This window comes from Chelonia mydas, chromosome 5 (genome assembly GCF_015237465.2).
Source record: "Chelonia mydas isolate rCheMyd1 chromosome 5, rCheMyd1.pri.v2, whole genome shotgun sequence".
Classification (NCBI taxonomy): Eukaryota; Metazoa; Chordata; order Testudines; family Cheloniidae; genus Chelonia; species Chelonia mydas.
The window spans coordinates 76557546-76578680 of record NC_051245.2 but is presented as its reverse complement, the minus strand read 5'-3'; the positions used below and the strand labels follow the sequence as shown (position 1 = coordinate 76578680).

Here is a 21135-nt window from a genome sequence, read left to right as displayed (position 1 = left end):
ATTCAGATAAAAATAAACAACCAATTTTCCACTGGTCCCCCATCCCCTCGCAGCTGTGTCCATGCTGTGAAATTTGCCATATGTGACCTACAGTGTCTTAGTAGCAAGTCAAAGGGGTGGAATCCTACCAGCTATCACTGTCTATTTTAGTAAACTTCCCTTGTTGCCGCTTCCAACCTGAATACCAGTTCCCTTAAGTACAAACTTTTCAACAGGCCTATTGCTCAGTGCATCTAGTTTAGAGACAGGAACAGCTGGCTCAAATCCCTTTGAAGGAGTGTATCGTACAGTTCAGGTCTCTTTTTCCCAGGAAAATGTTTATTTCTCTGCTGGTCCAAACCCTGCAAAAATATACTCTCAAACTATCTTTCTCCTATTTCAGTTTTTCCCTTCCCCAAATGATCAGTTTGCTCTTCCTGAGCATTAGCAGGTCATGCAGTCAAGACAGACTCTTATTTTCAGTTCTTTGCTCAAGAATAGTATTTATACCCTGTCACATACAAACTGTATATAAAGTACAGTTTAATATGTTATTGAAGTTCTCTATATTTTATGAAGAAATAGAACAAAACATCTGATTACTTCTTATAACTGTAAACAACCCATGGCTGATCAAAGGAACTAAAGTTGTCCTCCAATTTTTTTTATCAGCAGCTCTATTCATAAGCACCAGAGGACAGAGCAATTTACAATGATCTGTGTAAGGCTATTTAAGTTTAGGGGAGACCAATCTTACTAGGCAAAGTGATCTGTACAAATTAAAGGCACCTGAGGCAGGTTTAAATAAGAGCTAAGCAGACAATAGTCAGTTAATAGCTATGCAGTGGTGATTTACTAGGTCATTCTGAAACAAATAAAGTCAATCTTGGAGCTGAAAATAGTGGGGCACAATGTAAAATTAAAAGTATCAGCATTCAATGTAGATTTTTAAATGCTAATATCAATGGCTTGTATTCTGAATTAAACTGTGTATGCTTTCAAAGCAGAAAGGGATATAAGGCTAACTACAAAAAAACGAGATGTGAGTGGAGACAGACTAATTCAGCCCTGTTTAAAATCATAACAAAGTTACCTATTATTAAGTAAGATCATGAAGATTATTATCTTCTATCCTGTTTCAACTCCTCCATGCCATTCCTAATTGTAAATTAAAGTTGTCAACAGGGTATCCACGTAGCTAATTCACCATTTTTTGAGACATCAGCTATTGGCCACTGCAGGGGCACAACGCTGCAGCTGGTGGATCAATTATCTCATCTGCTATGACAAAAGCAATGTTCCTAATTTGTGCAAACTAGTAAGTGTGGTCTGTAAGGAAAGGGTAAGTTGACTATAGAATTAAATAGCATTAACAATTTTTGTTGCCAAGTTAAGGTTGCTTGTGCCCTTCCAGAACATCAAGTTCAACAAAACTCAAATTTCTGAAACAGAAAATACAAAGCTAAGGTAAATGCCCATGCAACCTTAACTCTGCACATGCCCACAAACCCCTAGAGCTGGCAATAGCCACTTGGAATTATCTTTATGCACTCCAGGTGCATTCAGTGTGTTATGTGTAGCTGTGTTGAATGGTGGAGAAACAAGTGTTTTGAAGCAGTTTTGAAAAGTTGTGTTTGTGATATGAGGAGATCTGGATAGGAGTCCTCCCAGGTATGTGATCAATGGAAAGAAGTTAATCAAAAGAAAGAAGTGTTTTCAAAATAAAGAGGTTCTAATCTGCATCATTTCAATACAGATTTAGGTAGGTTGTCAGTAGCAGGGCAATGGATTCTTCTTGCTACAGATATTCTCAGTAGTGAGGTTGTGTTGGGGATTTAATGATGGCTAAGGGAAAGTGTAGGTTTAGGTGGTATCCTGTGTGCAAGTGTGAAGTATTATATAAGGGTATGAAGTGGTTGTTAAATCTTATAAGTGTGGTAAGCTGTAGAAGGATTGTGCTCAGTGTTTAAGTGTGGGACAGATACAGGAAGCACCTGTCCGTTACAGTGAAAAGGCAGTGTGAGAGTATGGGTGTTATGGGGCATCACTCAAAGAGGACAGGTATATGGGTTTTAAAATTATATGGCTCTTTTACCTTAACTCTATTTCCTGGCTATCAGAAGTGTGTTTGCGCTGAACTTGCTATCGCTGTCTTCACCGACAACCTTAACTCTGCGTTAATAAAGAGCTTATTCAGGGATTTTTGCCATTTGATTTACTAGTGTTTTATGGGTTTGTTTTAAACAGAGAAATGTTTGTTGGTAGGAGTTAGTAGCCATTTAGACAGTTCATACCTAGGTTTGCAGTTGATATGCTACTGTGGCTAGGTAATAATGAAAAGACACAGCATTCACATGCTGCTTTTCATCAGCCACAGAGCAGTGAGGTGACTTGCCCAAGGTCACCCAGCAGGCCAGTGGCAGAGCTAGGAATAGTCCCACTCCAATGGTCTTTCTGTAGGTCATATGGTTGCTCCTCCCTCCCGCTCCCCTTGTACATTTTGTTATATTGGAATGGGGACAATGGTCGTGCTTTGAAGTGTTAGTAGCTGCATATTGCAAACAGGGCCGGTGAGAGAAATCTCATCCATGCTCTAGGTCCCCAAACCTTGACAGTTCTATTCCATGATGTGTAAGACTGGTGTGTATTATCTCCTCTACCCCTTTCCCCACTATTCCCTCAAATATGCAGCCCTCCTGCCAATTCTTTCAGTTCTCCTCTCTTCCTGTCCCATAAAGCCATTTGTTGGCACTGCAGCTTTAATAATTAAGAGGCAGCTCCTTGCTGTCTTTTGCCCTGTGCTGCTGTGTATACATATCACAGGCAGCAGTTTACAGGAGGGGCACACACTACCTTGGTTATGGTTATGTAGTCTGAGCTGGGCCCCTCACTCCCACTGCCCATCCCCAGCTGGGACTCCTGCTTCTGCTTCAGCCAGGTTCCCTAGCCATGCCCCAGGTCTACCCAGTCCGCTGCTCCTCAAAACTGGGCCCCTCCCACACACTCTCTGGTAGTTTCCCCCACCCCACCAGGGGCAATGTGTATCTTAAATATTTATTTTCTGGCTTTCCGATGTTTATATTTGTGTTACCTTCAGTCCACTCCCCACCCCCAATCCAAGCTCTCATAGAGGGATGGGGGCACAGACACCCCAAGAGGAGGAGGGGCCCCCAGAACAAATGGCAGGGAGAGGGGATCAGACTGCTGCAAAAGGGTAGGGCTCCCGCATATCCCAAAGCGCACACTACAGGGAAGAATAATTGACACCCCCCTCTCCAAAATCCCCAACTTCCTTTGCTACACTTCACATTTTCCAACACCTCCCATCCTCTTTCCTCCCACTCTCTCTAATCCCTGCTCCTTCCCCCTTACCTGAGCCTCCAACCCCTCTTCCCTTCCTACTACCCATTCCTATTAATCCTTTTCGCCATAAAACCCCCATCCCTTGCTCTGTGCCCAGAGTCCAAACCCAAACCCATCTCTCCATAATTCCACCTACTCTTGCACCCCCCAATCACACCATGCCTCCCAGCAAGCACTTGTATGTATAATTTATCTTCTTTTCAAAAATAGTTTCAGTGCCATCTGAATATTCTGCTGTACTCAGATTACATTTCTCACAAATAAATAAATACACCAAAAAAATAAAACCCACAACCTACAATCAACTAACCAAAAATCCTTGACAAAGGCAGATTTTCCCTAAAGTGTACAGTTCATTCTCAGATTTCTGCTCAGGGTTGGTTTCCAACTTTAAAGAATGTGTAAACTTAATGAAATGCTGTTTTTCTTCTTGGGGCTGTATCTCAGGAACCCATTGCTCAAATCACCCCCACACTCTATTGCTAAGCCTATTCTACGCTCCCGTGAGGCATAGGAAATTTCAAGACAATGTGTGCAAGCAAATGGATTTTAGTGCATGTGTAGAAGTCATCCTTTAAACAGGACGGACTTTCCAACCTCAGTTAGTTAGAGTTCCTGCTTGTCTATAATATTGTATGAAATTAGAAGGAGGAGGGGCTCTATGCATCGAGCAGTAGCATAGCAGGCTCAGAGAGGTGTGAGGTGGTCCATTCATCTTAATGAGATGTTCTCAGATGGAAGAGAATACCCCATGGCAACGCATATAACCTGAAACAGCAGCTCTGAGATACGTTAATGCTCTAGTCATGTCAGTGGGTGTTCCCATCCTCCCTACCCACTGCTGGAGAGGCTGTGATATGTATTAAGCATGCCAATTCTCAGCTCCTTACTCTAGTGTCATCAGTGTGTTCTTGGCGTATGCTCTGAGCATGCACCATCCTAAGCTCCCAATCCTAAAAGACACAGCTTCCCCTGATATTGACTCACATGTGGGAAGTGGGTGCACAGATGATCTCAGACCCCCTTGGAGGGACATAGCACCCAAGATCCCAGTTTGGAGAGGGGCTCAGACACCCCTAGAAAGACAAGCCCCCCTAGAACCTGGCTCACATGAGCAGGGCCTGGATGGGGGTCAGATCCCCACAGATGGGGAGAGGTCTGCTAGACTCTGGCGCGCGCACAGAAGGGGAGAATGTGGGGCTGACCAGCATCCCTGCCCCTATTCTCCCCCGGTCCCACTGCCACTTTCACCCATGTCTTTTTTTCCAGCGTCCATCTGCATACTCTTAGAGCCACCCAGGTCTTGTGATCTAGAGGTAGTTTTCCAAATAGTTACCCTTTCTCTACGCACATGTGCAGTGTAATCCATTAGGTGCATGATTAGGCATATGAGCCATAGGGTTTGTGCACACTTACAGCACTACAGCAGTGCAGATGTAAGTGTAGACAAGCCTTGCTGCAGCGCTTAGTGAAGAGGATACTTACGCCAACGGGAGGTGGTAGCGATGTTGATAGGAGAATCATTGCCGTCAACATAGCAATGTCTATACCAGGAGTTAGGCTGGTATAACTGCATCTGTATAACACACTTCTGAGTGACATAGTTATACCAACGTAAGTTTGTAATGTAGACCAGGGATCAGAGTTGCTTGGTGCACACCTAACCGGAGAAGCAAACTCTTTTTCAAATAGTGTTTTACTTTAATTTCCCCCAAAGTGCTGCTGGGTGCCATACACTGTGGTGGGGTAGCCCTGCAGCATCTGATGACCTGGCGCAATGATCTGAGCCCCGGTTTAGTCTCTATCTGTGAGCAAAAAACCATTGCTAGAATGTGTCAACTCTAAGAAAAGTTGTGTTTTGGAGGGGGGCTGTATCTTTGGAACCCCTGGGTCAAATGGCCCCAAATTTGGACCACCAACCATACCCCATGTCCAACTGAATCACACACAATTTCAATATAATCCAAGTAACAGTGCAATTTTTACAGCACTTTGAAGAGTCAAGCTACAAACAGAAAAGGCTTCTCAACCTTAACTATAGCAGAGATGAATGAACTTGGGGATGATAGAAGGACCATCGCCTCTATTATTAAAAAAATAAAAATAAAAATCCCAAACTCCCCACTCCACTGAACACACTTCTCTTCCTGAGGAGAGAATGAGAGAACAAATATGTGTCAGATGTTAGTCACATTGCTTAGTGCACTATGGGAAGGTGCTTAGATACTACAGTGATAGGCCTGGTACAAGAACCTAGATAGAAAAGAACAGAGGAACAGAATGAACTAAAATGTAATTATAGAAGGAACTGCAGTGTTCCTTTAGGGGTTAAGTTAGGTTACAGGAGTGCATAAGGGAAAAACATGATGCAACGACACCACTAGTGGAGAAGCAATTGAAAATGTTTATTGAAGTGAAGGAAGAAGAGATGGTGAATTAAGTAATGAACCTTGTAAAATGAGGGATAAATTAGGGCACAGGTGCAAAATTAGAATGTGAGAGATCAGTGAAAACAGAAATTGCAGGGGAATGTTAATGGTTAGAGAGAGCTACTGTAGCTGAACAATTTCTAGGATTGGAAGGAAAAACGAGTGAATTTGGACTAGTCTTTAACAATACCAGTCAGTCATAATTTCCATATTTATGCCATAATTAGTCTAGCAATAGAATGTATGAAGTGCATTAAGTAATCAACAGAAAATTAAATATAATTAATGTTTACTATTTATAATATATATTTTAAAGCATTTTTTCCCTTTGACTCCTTGATGAGTTAAGGTAGAAGTAAGACGTGGGGTAGTGGATGGGCTATTTACTACATGCAAATTTCACTATAAAATGATAGATGGATATTGAATCTCGTGTAATTCTAATCCCATTACTAAATGAGGGATTTTGTGTTTAATTTGTAGAGCATGTGCATTAACAAGAATTAAATCAATGAAGTGGAAAGATTTCAATGCCTAGGTGGTTATGTGGTGACTTCAGTAGTCACACACACAAACCAATGATTGTAATGGGGTAGAGGTTGACTACTTATTGAAGAAAACACTGTGGCTATTCTTAGTGATTGTAATGACCTACATTTGGTTCAGTCTGAATTATATCTCAGTTTATTTAGAATTTGAGGTTTTGTTTTCATTTTCACACACCTTTATTTATTTCACTCAGTCAACGAAAACAAATATGCTGCACTGAAACATTTTAAAATATGAATCATACTGTCATTTGCTTTACATTATGTTAATTTAGTCCCCTTTCAGCTCCCCTGTTCCTGTTAAAGTCTTAAGGCCATTAGATTGTTCCATCCTGGTAACCTTTCAGCCACAAAGATGAAAAATGTGCAGAAATTTAACCGTATGAATTTTCATTCCTAGAGTAAATGATTTCCTTTACCAAAACACTTGCTTGGGGTGTGGAGGGGAAACCATTATAAAGACTGGCCAAAGAAGAAAATCAGACCAGATCAATGTGGGTGAAGTGGGGTGGATATCACAATTCTCAGGTTACTGACTGGAAACTCCTGGTGTCTGGCCTCTGGTTAAACCCATAAGGGGGCACTCCAATGCACACAAACAGGACTCCCCTATACTAAATTAAGCTAAATAATCTGCCTTCATTTAAAGGCGGAGGAGGGCAAAGTCCTTCTTGGCATAGTCTCAGATTCACCACCATGGGGCCAGTCAAGCCTGTTCCACTGTCGGTAGATCAGTAGGCATGGGAATCAGTGAGTGGCCTTGTGGTGGGGAGGGCAGCTTCCCTGAAGCTCTCTGGGGGCTTCTCTGGGACTGGGAGCTGTAGAGCTACAGTCTACTGTCCCCCCAGAGCTGTCCAGATGTCTGGAACTTCCTGCTTTTAAACCCTTATTCCATCCTTGACATGATGGGAGGGGGAGGGAAGGCAGGAGGGAATCAGCCTTGTCCACAGTAGCTCTTTAACCCCTTTGTCACTGGTGGGGGTTTATACACTCTGTCACGATGGAAGAAAGTAAAAAGAGGTCAATGTAAGAATGAGAGAAAGCGAGAGGTTGTGAATATTAGAGAGAGAAGACCATGGAAGAATATGATTGGCAGGAACAAGGTTAGAAGTTGAAGGGGGAAACATGATGAAATACAGAAGTTGAACACTGTTGAGGAAGAGGAAAACCTAAATGTGTGTAAAAACAATGAGGCGTCCTTGTGGCACCTTAGAGACTAACACACTTATTGTTAGTCTCTAAGGTGCCACAAGGACTCCTTGTTGTTTTTTGCTGATACAGACTAACACGGCTACCACTCTGAAACCTAAATCTGTGTGATGCTTCCCAGAGTTGTGAAGCATCTTGCTACCACCTCCCTGCTTTGTCTGCATATGCCAGAGATCAGATTCCTAACTCCACCAGCCACAGGCAACATAAGTATTCTCCTCTCAGCATATGAAGGCTCTGCCATCCCTTTGCGGGTTACAATAGATACAGTCCACCCCTGAGTGCTCCAGGCATCCCCGTGGAGTGCCCAGCCACTGATCCACTGGACATTCACAGAATTCTCATACCCTGTGCTCCCAAAAGAGCAGTACACCCCAGCTTTTACTGTTACACCCTTGATCACTGCTCCACTTAAAGCACAGCACTTACATTTGTTTATAGCAAAAACAAGAATATGTTTATTGAACAAAGCTTAAACATACTAGTGATAGCAAGTAGAAATATTGGAAACCAACAGAAATACTGGAAACCAAAATAGAAATATTTGCTTACCCAAAGTTCTTCTTACAGCATTTTCCCACCAACATTGCTGAGACCCTCCTTTCATGTGCCCAAGCCCATTGGCTGCTTGTCTCCCCAGATGAAAGATGCCAGGGTGTGTCTCTGCCCCTCTACATGTACTAGACTAGTAGTCTATTCTTCACTTTTAAGCAGGGTTCCTCCCCCGCGCCTCATCTCTTCCTGTGAATTTCTTCTTGTGAAGTCTCCACAATATCTTCATTAGCAATTGACTAAGTATGCAAATAGACTTCCATTGTAAGACACAAAATACACAGTGGCCAGCCAGTGCCTCCTGTCTGCTGTAACCTGCATGTAAATACAGTACCAGATACATGGGGTCCCTGTACCCTCTGCCAGTTGACACAAGAAGTCCTTGGGTCACAATGGGACTAAATCTAATTACATTTTTGGGACAAACAACCTACTCACTTTGATTTCTAGAATAAATGCTATTGCAATCCTTATTTTTAATTCTGTATAGCCTTACAGATGGCTGGACCCAACTGTTTTGGGGTAATTGCCCTTGAGAAGGCATTCTTCCCCAGCAATTGCTCTAAGGGGAATCAGCTTTCAACTATAGCTAAGGTCCAGAGGAGAATGCTGTGAAGATATGCTGAATAAGCACATCTCCTAGGCACTGTGGCCATGTTCCCTCTGTAGCCATCAACTTTTCAATTGGCTGCCTCCAGGCTCTATCAAAGCTGCAGGCAAAGCATGTGCCCATAGCCTGGTTTCCAGTGGCTTCCAATGACAGAAAACTGAGAATGACTAAAGTGGTGGATGTGAAGGTGACTTAGTGTGATGTGGAATGTGGCTTATTCAGGAGAGAAAGGTATAACAAGAAGCAATGGCTGGAAGATAAAGCCAGACAAATTGAAATTAGGCACCATTTTTTAACAGTGATGGTGACTGGAAGCACTGGAACAAGCTACCAAGGGAAATTGTGTGTTCTCCATGTCTTGATTTCTTCAAATTAAGACTGGATGTCTTTCTGAAACATATGCTTTAGTCAAACCTGTTATTAGGTTCAGTGCTATAATGAAAGTCAGACTAGATGATCTAAGGGTCCCTTCTGGTCTTAAAATCTATTAAATCTAGCATACTTTGGATGCTGTAAAAATAATCTTCTTTAGGATTATCACTTATGTCTTGCTCTCCATTATTTATTCTGCATTTATGTTAGAGGTCCGTCATGCTTTTTTTTCTTATCAACCACAGCCATGCCGCATGCATGATACAACTATATGTGTATTCAGTGTTTGTTGTAGCTTTGTTGGTCCCAGGATATTAGAGAGACAAGGTGGGTGAGGTAAAGTATTTTATTGGACCAACTATATGTGTGCAGATAGCTGCTCTTCATTATCGTAGTGAAAAAATTCACTGAACCCACAACTTTGTTTCAGCTCTGACTTCAGTGGGGCACAATATAATACCTACTGCAGTTGCTTTTACATAGTCAATGTTTGTCAACTGTTTTCACAGATATCTTCTATTCTACGTTTAAAGGGAAAACTGTGATATTTCAGATACCACTGTGTGGCAACTGTTGGCTGGACAACACTTTTTTAATGGTGACTTGTCTATACGTACATTTTTAAAAAAAAGCTTTTGGCTATTTTTTCTTGACCTGCTGTGTTCAGATGGTATGGAGTGTATGTCAGAGATCTGCATACACAACTATTTTGCAGTCAATTTTCATTTTCTGCATTTTTGATCCAACTGTATAGTTACTTAAAATCAGGATTAAAAATGAACAAATTAACAAAAATGTCAAGCACATAAAAACTTGCAGCAAATTAAAGGCTGGATCCACTTGCTATTTAAGTTATTCGAAGAACTTCTATGGTCTTTGGACATATTTCTGCATTTTGGTATACAGATTGGGTCTCAGGAGTATCATCTATGCTATTTGGAGCAAAAGGGTGAAAAATAGTGAACTGAGGCTATTTAATTTTGAGACTCAAGATATTTCAGTTTTGTTCCTGGCAAAAACAATTTTTACACTATATTGTGGCTCACAGCTTGTGTAGCACTAGCATTATTTGCATGTTTTTTAAATAGTTGCTCATAGCACTTCAATGCCAAGTAAGTAAATACTAGGAATAAGTTACTAGATAAAGAACAAAAGTTTTTCACCTGTTCTGTTTATATTTTTCACAGTTATTACATCCATAATATTTTATTAACAAATATAAATAAAAGGATATACATGGAATTTTACAAATAGAAATGTAATTACTTTGAAATTTAAGTTACTTTTCTTAAGGAAGTCTTCAACAGTCTGGAGACTCTAAAACCACGTTTTGTTCCATCACAGTAAGAGCTTGTCTACATGTGGACATTTACCAGCATAACTATAGAGCAGTGGTTCCCAAACTTTAACAGCCCGCGAACCCCTTTCACTAAATTGTGAAATCTTGTGAACCTCCTCCTAAAAATGAATATTTCCAGGGAATTTAAGTTTAAATTTCCTCCACACTCCATGGGACTCCTGCTGCTGGACCCCGTTGACTTCTCCGGTCAACTGAGCTCCACTGAGCTTGGGCTGCAGGTCCTGCTGACTGCCAGGGCTTGGGCTGCCAGTCCCAACTGCCTGGCCCCGCTCTCCCTGGGGCTCGAGCTGCCAGCCCCACGTGGATCACTGGGGTTTGGGCGGCTGGCTCCCCCGCTGACAGGGCAGGGCTCGGGCTGCCAGCCCCAGCTGCCCAGGCCCACCCTCCCTGGGCCTCAGGCTGTCTGCCCTGCAACCAGTTCCCACCTGCTGCCTCCAATGCCCAGGGTCCTCTGGCCTCCATTAGTGAAATTTTTCTGGCGAATCCCCTGTAATGTTCTGCGAACCCCAGTTTGGGAACCACTGCTACAGGATATAAAGGTACCACTCTCATTATACTGGTATAGCACCATGCGTGGCCACTCTGAGGTTATGTCTACACTACTGGGACTATACCTATGTTGCCATAACTATGGCAGCATAAGCTGAGTGTACCCTGTAGAGACAGAAGGGGTTTTCCCATTGCTGTAGGAATTCCTTCTCCTGGAGCAGCAGCGGCTAGGCTGATAGAAACAGTTTTCTGTTGACCTTCTTGCTACAGTGGGAGTTAGGTCAATTTAGCTATGGCACTCAGCACTCCTGAGTGCAGTAGTTATGTCAACTTTAATTGCAATTGTAGATCGCACATTCTAACGTAGCAATCCCTTTCCCTGCTTCAGTTTACACCACCTTCAGTGCAACGTAACAGGCCCAGGATTGTGGTAGCTGGGTTAGATTTGTATGCAAATGAGGCTGCCGATAACACTACCTGCAAACCCCCTCTCTGGACATTTCCCTCGCACCCCAGCCCTGTGGCACCGCTGGGAGGATGGAGAACATAACAGCACGACCCCTTATTTCTCTTGCTTTTGCACGCCCCCATCTAGAGCGCTGGGGTGTCGTTCTCCCGCCTCAGCCACAGGTGGCGCTGCTCCACACACTCCACTTCCTCCCACCCCAAATGCCGCTGCGAACGCTGCGCTGCAGGTTGGCTGGCAGTGATCCCAGACCGGAAGCGGCGCTCTCTCCTCTTCCACCCTAGTCTCTCTGTTTCTTTGTCCGCCAGGCTGCCCGGTGCCGCTTGGTTGCTAGGCGGAAGTGGAGCGGCGTAGGCAGCGGTTTGGTTTAAAGAGCGTCCGTGGCGGCAAAGGGCGGCGGGTGGCGGCACCGCGAGCGGAGCTGGGCGCGGCAGATCCTGCTCTCCAGCGGTGGCGGCTTTCTGCTCTGTCCCCGCAGAGGTTGAGACGCTGCATATGGGGACCCCTCCCCCCCGCCAGGGCCCGAGACTCCACTCCCCGTAAACCCCTGTCAACCCGGACCGGGACACCGCTCGCCCCGCCTCAGGTTCCGTTCCCCCAGCAGGGCCAGGGACCCCCCAGGCTGCCAGCCTTAGCCCGGATCCCCAGTTTCCCATACAGCCCCAAAGCAGACATGGTCTCCAGATCCGACCAGCTTCTGATCGTTGTCTCCATCCTGGAAGGTAAAGTATTGAGCCCGCCACTGTCCTCTGAGCGCAGAGCTGGCTCTTGCTCCGTGCACGATGGTCTCCTGGCATTAACATCTTTGCACTTTTTCATTTCCCCTTTCTGGGTTTTTTTTTTTTTTGTGGACTATGTAAATTTTGCTAAAATACCATGATGATGGATTTAGTAATCCCTGTAAATAACATGCCAGGATGTAGGACAGAATTACCTTTAAGTAACGTCTGTGGGCTTGCCTTACAACTGATGTATTTTTTGTCTGATTTTTTTTCTCGTTATTGCCAGCAGGAGAGTACTTCGTAAGGAATATACAAGAAGAGTTTGAGAACTGAAGTTACATTACTCCTTAAAGGCACAGTCTCCATCTTAAAATCTGAATGAATGAGCAAACTTTGATTAGTTTTGTTGAAAGCTCTGTGGACCAAATTCAGCTCTGATTTAAGTGAGCGTTCAGTGAGCAGCTGACTGACATTATTGGCAAGATGTAGGGCCTATATATCTTAAGGAGTCCCCGAGCCACTACCTTCCACGGGGAAGGTGAAGCAGGGGCTGGGGTAACAACTGTGCAGTCTTTTAAGAACTTCTCCCCCTTCCCCTTTTTTTTTCTGCTTGCTTGTCCTGGATGTTGTATCTAATTCAGGGTATATGCAAATAACAGTACTCCTTCTAAGGTATTGGAGAGTAGAAGTATTCAACTTTTGCGTGTCTCATTTGTTTTATGGTGGTGCTCTCTCTTTCTCCAATCTTAAATGGCAGAAAATATTGAAAGAAAACATTCATTCATGTAATACCACGAGAATAGACGGTGTAAAAATCAATTCTAGGGTGTTAGATTAATCCCTGATTCTGGTTTACTTGAGGGAAAGTGAGTTTTTGGCTACGTATAAGTTAGAATTGAAACAGTAAAAGGGAAATAACATTTTCAATGTTGTAGCTACCCGTTTGTATGATTACTTTAACAGAAATTGGGTGAGGAGGAACTCATTTTCAATGTTGTTATAATATTTGATAGCAGTTTGTGTATGATCAGTTTAACGGTTCTGTTTGCACAATGCTTGCACATATAAATAAACAAGGAATGGAGAAGGGGACTTTTTAAAACAAAAGAAGGAGCGGGGAGAGAAACCCAAACAGGGTGACTGCAAAGTTTTTTGTATATTTTACAGATGTGACTCAGACAGATATAATTCCTGAAACGCTTGATATACTCGTGGCACTCAACTCTAGTCAGCTTTTTAAAAAGTTTGTATGCCCCTTTATTTGCCGTAGCCTAATGATCTATATCTTAATTTTTTTAACACAATCATAATCAAATAAGGTTTGATATCTGGACTGACCAAAGCCTATAGAAACACAATTTCTTAAAAATATAAAGACAAAAGCTATCAGCAGTTATACCCCTCTTATTGAAGGGGTTGTATTTTATCTTAACCATGTGAAAGAAGCTGCAAAGTTTAGGTGTTGTAATAAATTCCGTGCAGACCTTATTACAGGTTTGGGGCCTAGTACACCACCCTGTTGCACTCATGTTCCTTACAGTTGGATCCACACCTCATTTATCTACACAAAATGACTTTACTTGGGAGAGAGCTTTCTTCTGAAAATCGTCTGAGTTTGGACATAAGCTTTGTAATAGTAATTTACAGTTTTCTGTTAACTTTCAGAAATTTTGGTAGGTGGGGAAAGGATGGTTAAATAAATATCTTGGGATTTTTCATGCTTCAGTTATAGATTGTCCTAAATGAATGTTTCTGTGCTGTATCTGAAAATATCTGATTATTTCTGTATTTCCAGGCACTTCTATGTGTCTTTCTGTGTTTTCAGCATTAGATTCTCAATGAATGACTTTGGGAAGATTTTTCCAGAAATTGTTCTGAATGTTATTTCTAGAGTACCCAGCACTACAGATTATAATTTGAAAGAATTGATCTCAAATTTTGAGACATAACTACAGTAAAGACAAAATACATGTTGTTTTACATTCACAGTCATAAGGAGAAAAACTCTGTATTGTTTCTTTAAAATGAGAAATCTATTAGGCCAGAAGAATGTTGATTCAGACTGCTTTCTTATCTCTCTTGTCTCAGGAGTCATGCTATGTAGTAACTAATTAAAGGAGGCAAGAGAGGCATGCTGGTCTAAATTTTCAAAAAAGGATGATTGGTGGTACCCAATTTAAGACACCTTCAGGAAGCCTACTTTTCATAAAATGCTGAGCATCCACCTGTTTAAGAGTCCCAAGTAGTACTTTCAAAATAACTTGTCACATTTGAAAATGTAGGCTGTCTTTTATGAAGTGTTCAGAATTTTAGGATGTGTATAAATATTTGAGATATTAATAATGTTCCTTCTCCAGGTATATATTAAAATTTGGTTAGACTGATTACTCTTTATGGACCAATAGCTTTCAAAATTCAGCTTATACATACTTTTGGAGGTTCTTCTAGATTTTTACATTCCAAAAATACAACTCAAACATTTTTTAGAGGTAATGCTTCTGGGCTGAAAATTGGCATACCAAATTCAGATAGATGCTAGTCAAATCCCTAAATAAAGTATTGTGAAAATTTTTTGGGGGGTGGGGGGATTGCACAGTGTCTATCTGGCTGAGTGTTTTTAATACCGTGCTGTTATGAGCACCTAAATCACAAAATTAACAAACTGTCACAGGACTCCATCTTCATTTCCTCTACCCCTCATTGTTTTAAAAAAATAATAACCTCACACCAGGTTAGTGAAAAGCTTAATGACAGCTTGTAATGAACCACTTAAAAATCTGCACCAGCAATATACCTGCTGTGTATCTGACTGTCTGTCCAGCTTTGATTGCAAGCTCTTTATGGCAGGCAGTGAATTATTCTTGCTTATGACAGTACTAGGACACTGGTGTACAACAAATAATATAAAAATTTAACCCTGGCTCTTGAGATAAAGTTAGGAAACATTGCATATTATACCCATTTAAACAACCCAATGAACTTCCAGAACTAAAGGAAAAAAATCAAAATATCATACTAAGTGCCTGATCCCATACACATGGGAGAGTAAAGTTACTCATGTGAGTAGTTCCATTATATTCAATAAAACTACTCACTAGTAAAGTTACTGACATTCATGTTTGCAAGATTGGGACCTAATAGAAAATTATTTATCATGTATATTTACTCAGGACACTTTCCTACCTTTTCTGAGTTGAAGTCCACTCTCCACTTCTTTGAAATAACAGAAAGGAATGATACTTTTTTAAAATTAAGATGTGGAAAGTATATTAATACATTTTAGAACAACTTCAAGAAGAATGATAAGGAAATTTATTTGTACAGTTCCTGTTTTTTGACAAAAACACAAGTTCTTCTGTGTTTTTAGCAGAGCTGCCTGATAGTTGTGCCTTTGTATTTTTTCCAGGACGCCATTTTCCCAAACGTGCAAAGCATATGCTTGTGGTAGAAGCGAAGTTTGATGGTGAACAGCTAGCTACGGATCCTGTGGATCATTCAGACCAGCCAGAGTTTGCCACCGAATTGGCTTGGGAGCTTGATAGGAAAGCCCTTCACCAGCACAGGTTACATTATAAAATTGTCAATGTTGTCATTATTTATATCTTTACACCCAGTGAAAGCTGTGTGTTTGGCTTCTAAAAATTTTAGATGACAGTAGTACTGGGTCTCTTTTATGGCCTGCTGCCATCATAGATTTTCCCTTCTAGTGAGAGAACGGTATGGTAAATCTCAAATCAATGAAGGCTACACTCAGAAAGACCTCAAGACTTCAGGAATATGCTGCTCCAACAGTTTCACTTTTGTTTCTACTACCTGTCCCTCCCTTCTCACATTTATCTGCAGACTTCTTCTCCTTGTCCAGATCTATTCCACCCCCAAAAATCTTCTGTTCATTGAACTTTTTGAAACTTTGCACTTTTAGAGAGAGGTAAGGGATTGACTCTGTGTGCAAAATTGTGTACACAGGGACAATAGGGTTGAGGTCTGTTATTTCTCACCTCTATATATATATTTATTTATTTAAAAACATTTTTGCTATTAACAAGCATGTTATCTCTGGAGACACATATCCACAGTTTGAGGTCTGCAAAACTAAGCAACTCTGATGGTATCTTCTAGACTGAGCACTGAGTCCCATTGGGTGGGTAGATAGAAAGATTAGCCTAAATAATCTACACAGAAGCCCCTGAAACCCCATAAGATTGGGTCCCTAATCCATGAACTCTTGAAACTCATTTACAAAACTTTTCTTAAACATTACGTGAATATATTGTCTCATACCATAGAATTAGAATTTATAATCCCTATTCTATGATGAGATACATTATAACACAAAGATATCTTTAGTTAAACTGCTTTTTAAGGGAAAAGAATCTATCAAAAAATCTGGTTCATTTTACTTTATTTTTTAAAAATAATTGATTTTTATCCACCCTGGGTAGTGCAATATATACAATTGCTATATACAATTACAGTATATATTGAAAGTTTTCCACCATGGCATTGCTGCTACAGCACAAATGATAAATGGTAGTGTGAGTGACACTGAAGGAGTCTAAAACTCATGTATGAGTTTTATTTTTTAAAAAAATCTTACAGTAGAAGAGCATTATGCTACAATACCTACAGTGGACTCCAAATTATCCTGTATACAGTGGAATGTATTACTAGAAAACTTAATCCTACACCATATTAAATGCAAAAAAACCCCTATTACAGTTCTGAGTTATGGTTTCTGCAGCAACTATCACTTAGCCTAATTTAGCATATATAATATCGTATCTGGCGTCAACTTTATGCCTTAATATTAATGCTCAATGTAACAGACTCACCACACTTAGTTACTTTGCATTTTCAATAGTGGTACCACCATCATCAGAGAAATTTTTTCACACTTGCTACTGACAAGTGCATGACCATCCCTGCCCAAATATATTGATGCACAAACCACTAGGGGGCATTATCTGTGCAGCCATAGCCATCTTTATTTTGATGGTTGTATATGGGGGGAATAATTTCAAATGTTTTGAGGCCATTGTTTTTAATGATGTAGCTAAATTTACATTCTGAAGACATACTTGAAAATAGTTCAAAGGATGTAATCAAGTAGTGAACGCAACAGTCTGTTTTTATTTATACCTTTTTAATCACTGAATTAACACTGAAGTGAAATTCCGATTGAAATAAGTGGTGCTGCTTATTTTGTGTATCAGTTTAATACTATACGTCCAACTGTTAGCATAAGATTTAAAAAAACATGGTGATGAATGTTACATGTCTGAGAGTAGAATCTGAACCTGCCTCTCTTTCTGGTGAGGAACAGTTTCATGTAATACCACTATATCTTTTCCATGATTGCTTGGACTTTAGGAGGGTCTAGTGAACTAATTTTTTAAAAATGGGTTTATTTACCTCCTTATCATTTATAACAGTGTTAGATTGTAGAAGTTTAATAGTATATTCAGTTTGTACTGATGTAAACCAGTTAAAAAGTTGCTATATTTTCAGATTTATTTTTATACTGTCATCTTTCCGTGCTGTGACATTTTTCATCAGTTAAGTCTGATTACAGGGATTGTTGGTACAAATTGGATTTCATTGTGGTATTCTTCCAGGCTACAGCGTACACCTATCAAACTCCAGTGTTTTGCTTTGGATCCTGTATCTTCAACTAAGGAGAATATAGGCTATATTGTACTTGATTTAAGAGCTGCTCAAGAAAAGAAACAGGTATGTTATTTGTTATGAGGAGATGTTAATAACTGACAGTTTGATAGTACTTATATTTTCCATTTTTGTAGGTTCAGAAGTAGTTCTCAAAAGGAACTTGCAGAGCTCTCCAATCCTATTTGAAGGAATGTTGGCTCATCAGAACATGTAGTTCAAAACCTTTTCAAAAGAGATTTTAATAGCATGTGTGAAGTACAAATATTTTGTATACATTTTATTAACATGATGAAATGTAAAATGCATCTGACTTTTTAAGTTGGTCATTAGAGATTACTGTGATATGGCCAAGCATGTGTGAAGGTTCTTTTGCCTTCCTGAATTTTAAAGATTTTGAGAATTGCAATATTGACATTGATGTATTTTATATTTCATATGAAATAATTCTCTGTAAGCTGTCTTTAATAATCAGACTAATTTTGGGTTTTTATTTCTGTCTGTAATTGAGTAGTTCTTCTTTGCTGAAACAACCAAATTTGCATTCTTTATTTAAAAAAATAAAAATCCCTCAGATTATGGCAATGAAATAATACTACAGGGAGAAACTCTCAAAGAATGATTAAAATGAGTGAGAGACTGAGAGCTGAATCTGTTTAGTTTATCAAAAATGATGAGTGAGAGGTGACATGATTACAGTGTTAAAATACCTTCTCAGGGAGAAAATATTGGGTATTAAAGGACAAACGTGTAACAAGAACCAATGGCTAGCCAATAAGTTTTAACTAGACATAAGATACACAAAGTGGGTGAGATAATATCTTTTGTTGGCCCAATTTCTCTTGCTGAGAGAGACAGCTTCAGGGTTGCCTTGAAGAAGAGCTCTGTAAAAGCATGTCTCTCTCAGCAACAGAAGTTGATCCAACAAAAGATGTTATGTCACCCACCTGGTCTCTCTACTATCCTGGGACCAATACAATAACTCTGACAGAAATAAGTACATTTTTAACAGTGTAGAATTGGAACAGACTACCAAGGGAAGTAGCAGATTCTCCATCTCTTGATATCTTCAAATCAGTCCTGGATGCATTTTTGGAAATTATGCTTTAGCCAAATGTGTAAAATATAGTGCTCAATACAATGAAATTTTAATGTCCATGATATACAGGTGGTCAGGCTAGATGATCTAGTGGTCCTTACTGGCCTTAAACTCTATGTATAAACTACACCATGGCTGGTCATACAATAGCCTGGATTCCCTAGAGCCATTTTAGCAGGGTTGAAAAAACTCACTCTTCTCAAGATAGCTTGTGTTCCATACAATTTTTCCATGTGAGGGTCTGTTAGATGAGATCTTAGAAAAACAAGATTTTTCTCTATTCTGATTAAAGATTCTATGGTGGTTTTAGCCTGTTATCTTGTTGAGTATGCCCAGGCATTGGAAGGAATATGTGCAGTTTTTTCCTCTAGGAGTCTAGCCTAAAATATGGCCAGCTAATTAATATGTCTTCAAATATGTCAGTCTGTGTCTTGATCCAGTTTTTTAGTTATATTAAGCTAATTGGATTGGAAAAAACACACCACCTTTGTGTATCAAGACAGGACTTATGAGTCTCACAAAACACCTGTGAGTTAGGGTGCCATCTATTATACAAAGAGAGGTAATGATTTGCACAAGGTTATGCAGGTAACTAGGGAAAAACTAGGAATAGACTTCGGATATCTTGACTCCTTCTCCCTCTGCTGTAGTCATTAAGCCACAGTTGCCTACTTCAGAGGAGACCAAGAGAAAAATGTTAAAAAGGAAAAAATAAAGCAAAAGGCTGATGTATGGCAGTTTTTAGAGAGCTATTTTATTGGTGAATGGCAGGCACTTCTGAGTAAACCTTGCTCAAGAATGCTTGGGATGGGGCATGTACAAAAGTGGCAGTTCACCCCAGGCGCCCTGCTTGAGAGGGCTCCCAAACCAGTGGAATTTGAGCACATAGCATTGTGACCTGGCACACAGGGTCATAGTGCCACTTAGGTTTGGCCCGGCTACTCCTCTGTCATGATGGAAGGGTCGTTGGGGAAAATTTGAGTGAGCAGTGATCCCATGTGCCAGGTCACGACATATAGAGCAGGGAACCATGCCCAGCCTTGTGGGACAGGAGGCGCCTCTGCAGAGCGAGTGGGGCAAGCTAGCTCCCTGCCATCCTACCCCAGATCTCAGGTGGGGAGGGAGAGATTCAGTTTCAGATTTTGCCCCGGGGTCCCCTAAAACTGTGATCTTGCTGTAATTTGTGGTTTCGCTCCATCTTAGCCTTTGGAAGTGCATGGGAAGCAGCCTATCGGGGCATTGTTGTTAGACATCTTGACTGTTAGGCAGAAAGGTTTGGTCCACATCAATCTACCTAAGAAATTTGGTATAACAAAATTTCTCCTATTACGGTAGAATGTGACAGAGAATCAGTCTGATATTTTGAAAATAAGCACTGAAGCACATCTTACATCTTTTGGCAATTAGGCTGTAGCAGAGTTATTTCATCCTGTAACCACATTATATGCCTTTGCCATTCTCTTCTTCTTTTTGGAACATACTTTATCCATATATATATATATATATATATAATTTTTTTTTTAATTCTGCAGGCACCAAAATGGTATCCTTTGCTCAGCAACAAATATACTAAATTTAAATCTGAGATACAGATAAGTCTAGTGTTGGAAACTGATACAAAAGCACCAGTGGATGGCTTTAAAGCAAAAGAAGCACCTCCTAGAGAAGGGAAAGGTTAGTAGCATAATAAACACTTTAGTTACATTTTATTCAGAAAAGTTGTGTTTTTCTGTCTGAAGAGCATACAGTTGATTGCAAATGATTGTTTTGGGACACAAGTGCATTTTACTTTAATAGTATTTTTATACAAAATATTTACAACCTATTACAGTGCATATAGTACATATAAATGTAAGCATTGAGTGCAAGGGTTATTTTATAATGGCTATCCAATCATATCAGGATCCAATAAAGCGGGTGTGCTTGTTTGCTTATTGTAATAGGATGGGTGTGAGGTTTCTGTCTTTTAAAAACAAACAAGCTGCTTATTTCTTTGACAGAATGTAGTTTTGATAGTTTGTACTTAAGATCATAAAGTACTGAAATCAAGTAGTCCAGAAAAGAGGTAGTAGAAAACAGGGGTAAGAGCTGATCAGGGCACGCAGGAAAATAAAATACAGATACAGGGATGGATTTTTAAAGCAGAAGGTGCAAACTTTATTAATGTTTAGTTTGACGGGAGAGAGCTGTTCTCCTGCTCCAAAACCAGTGTGACACACAGACCCCTTGGCAAAGGATCCTCTTTCTTTGTAAATATCTCTTGCACCAGATCT

At 40.5% G+C, this 21135-nt stretch overlaps 1 protein-coding gene across 7 annotated transcripts in view; it reads left to right on the top strand.

Moving 5' to 3' along the window:
• Nucleotides 1-1505: 1505 nt before the first annotated feature.
• Nucleotides 1506-21135, top strand: part of CEP120 (centrosomal protein 120) — an 82627-nt gene continuing 62997 nt past the window's right edge. For 2 of the 7 annotated variants that reach the window (XR_005225716.2, XM_037901622.2), the window contains exons 1-4: nucleotides 11674-12099; nucleotides 15506-15662; nucleotides 17715-17829; nucleotides 20395-20536. Coding sequence is in view for 6 of the 7 variants with exons in the window: in XM_037901622.2 (XP_037757550.1) it covers nucleotides 12051-12099; nucleotides 15506-15662; nucleotides 17715-17829; nucleotides 20395-20536 (463 nt within the window). In the remaining variant the exon portion in view is untranslated. Of the gene's footprint in view, nucleotides 1651-1980; nucleotides 2041-11606; nucleotides 12100-15505; nucleotides 15663-17714; nucleotides 17830-20394; nucleotides 20537-21135 lie in introns of those variants that run through there. The other 5 variants (XM_037901623.2, XM_037901621.2, XM_043547564.1 and 2 more) reach the window with 4 other exon arrangements.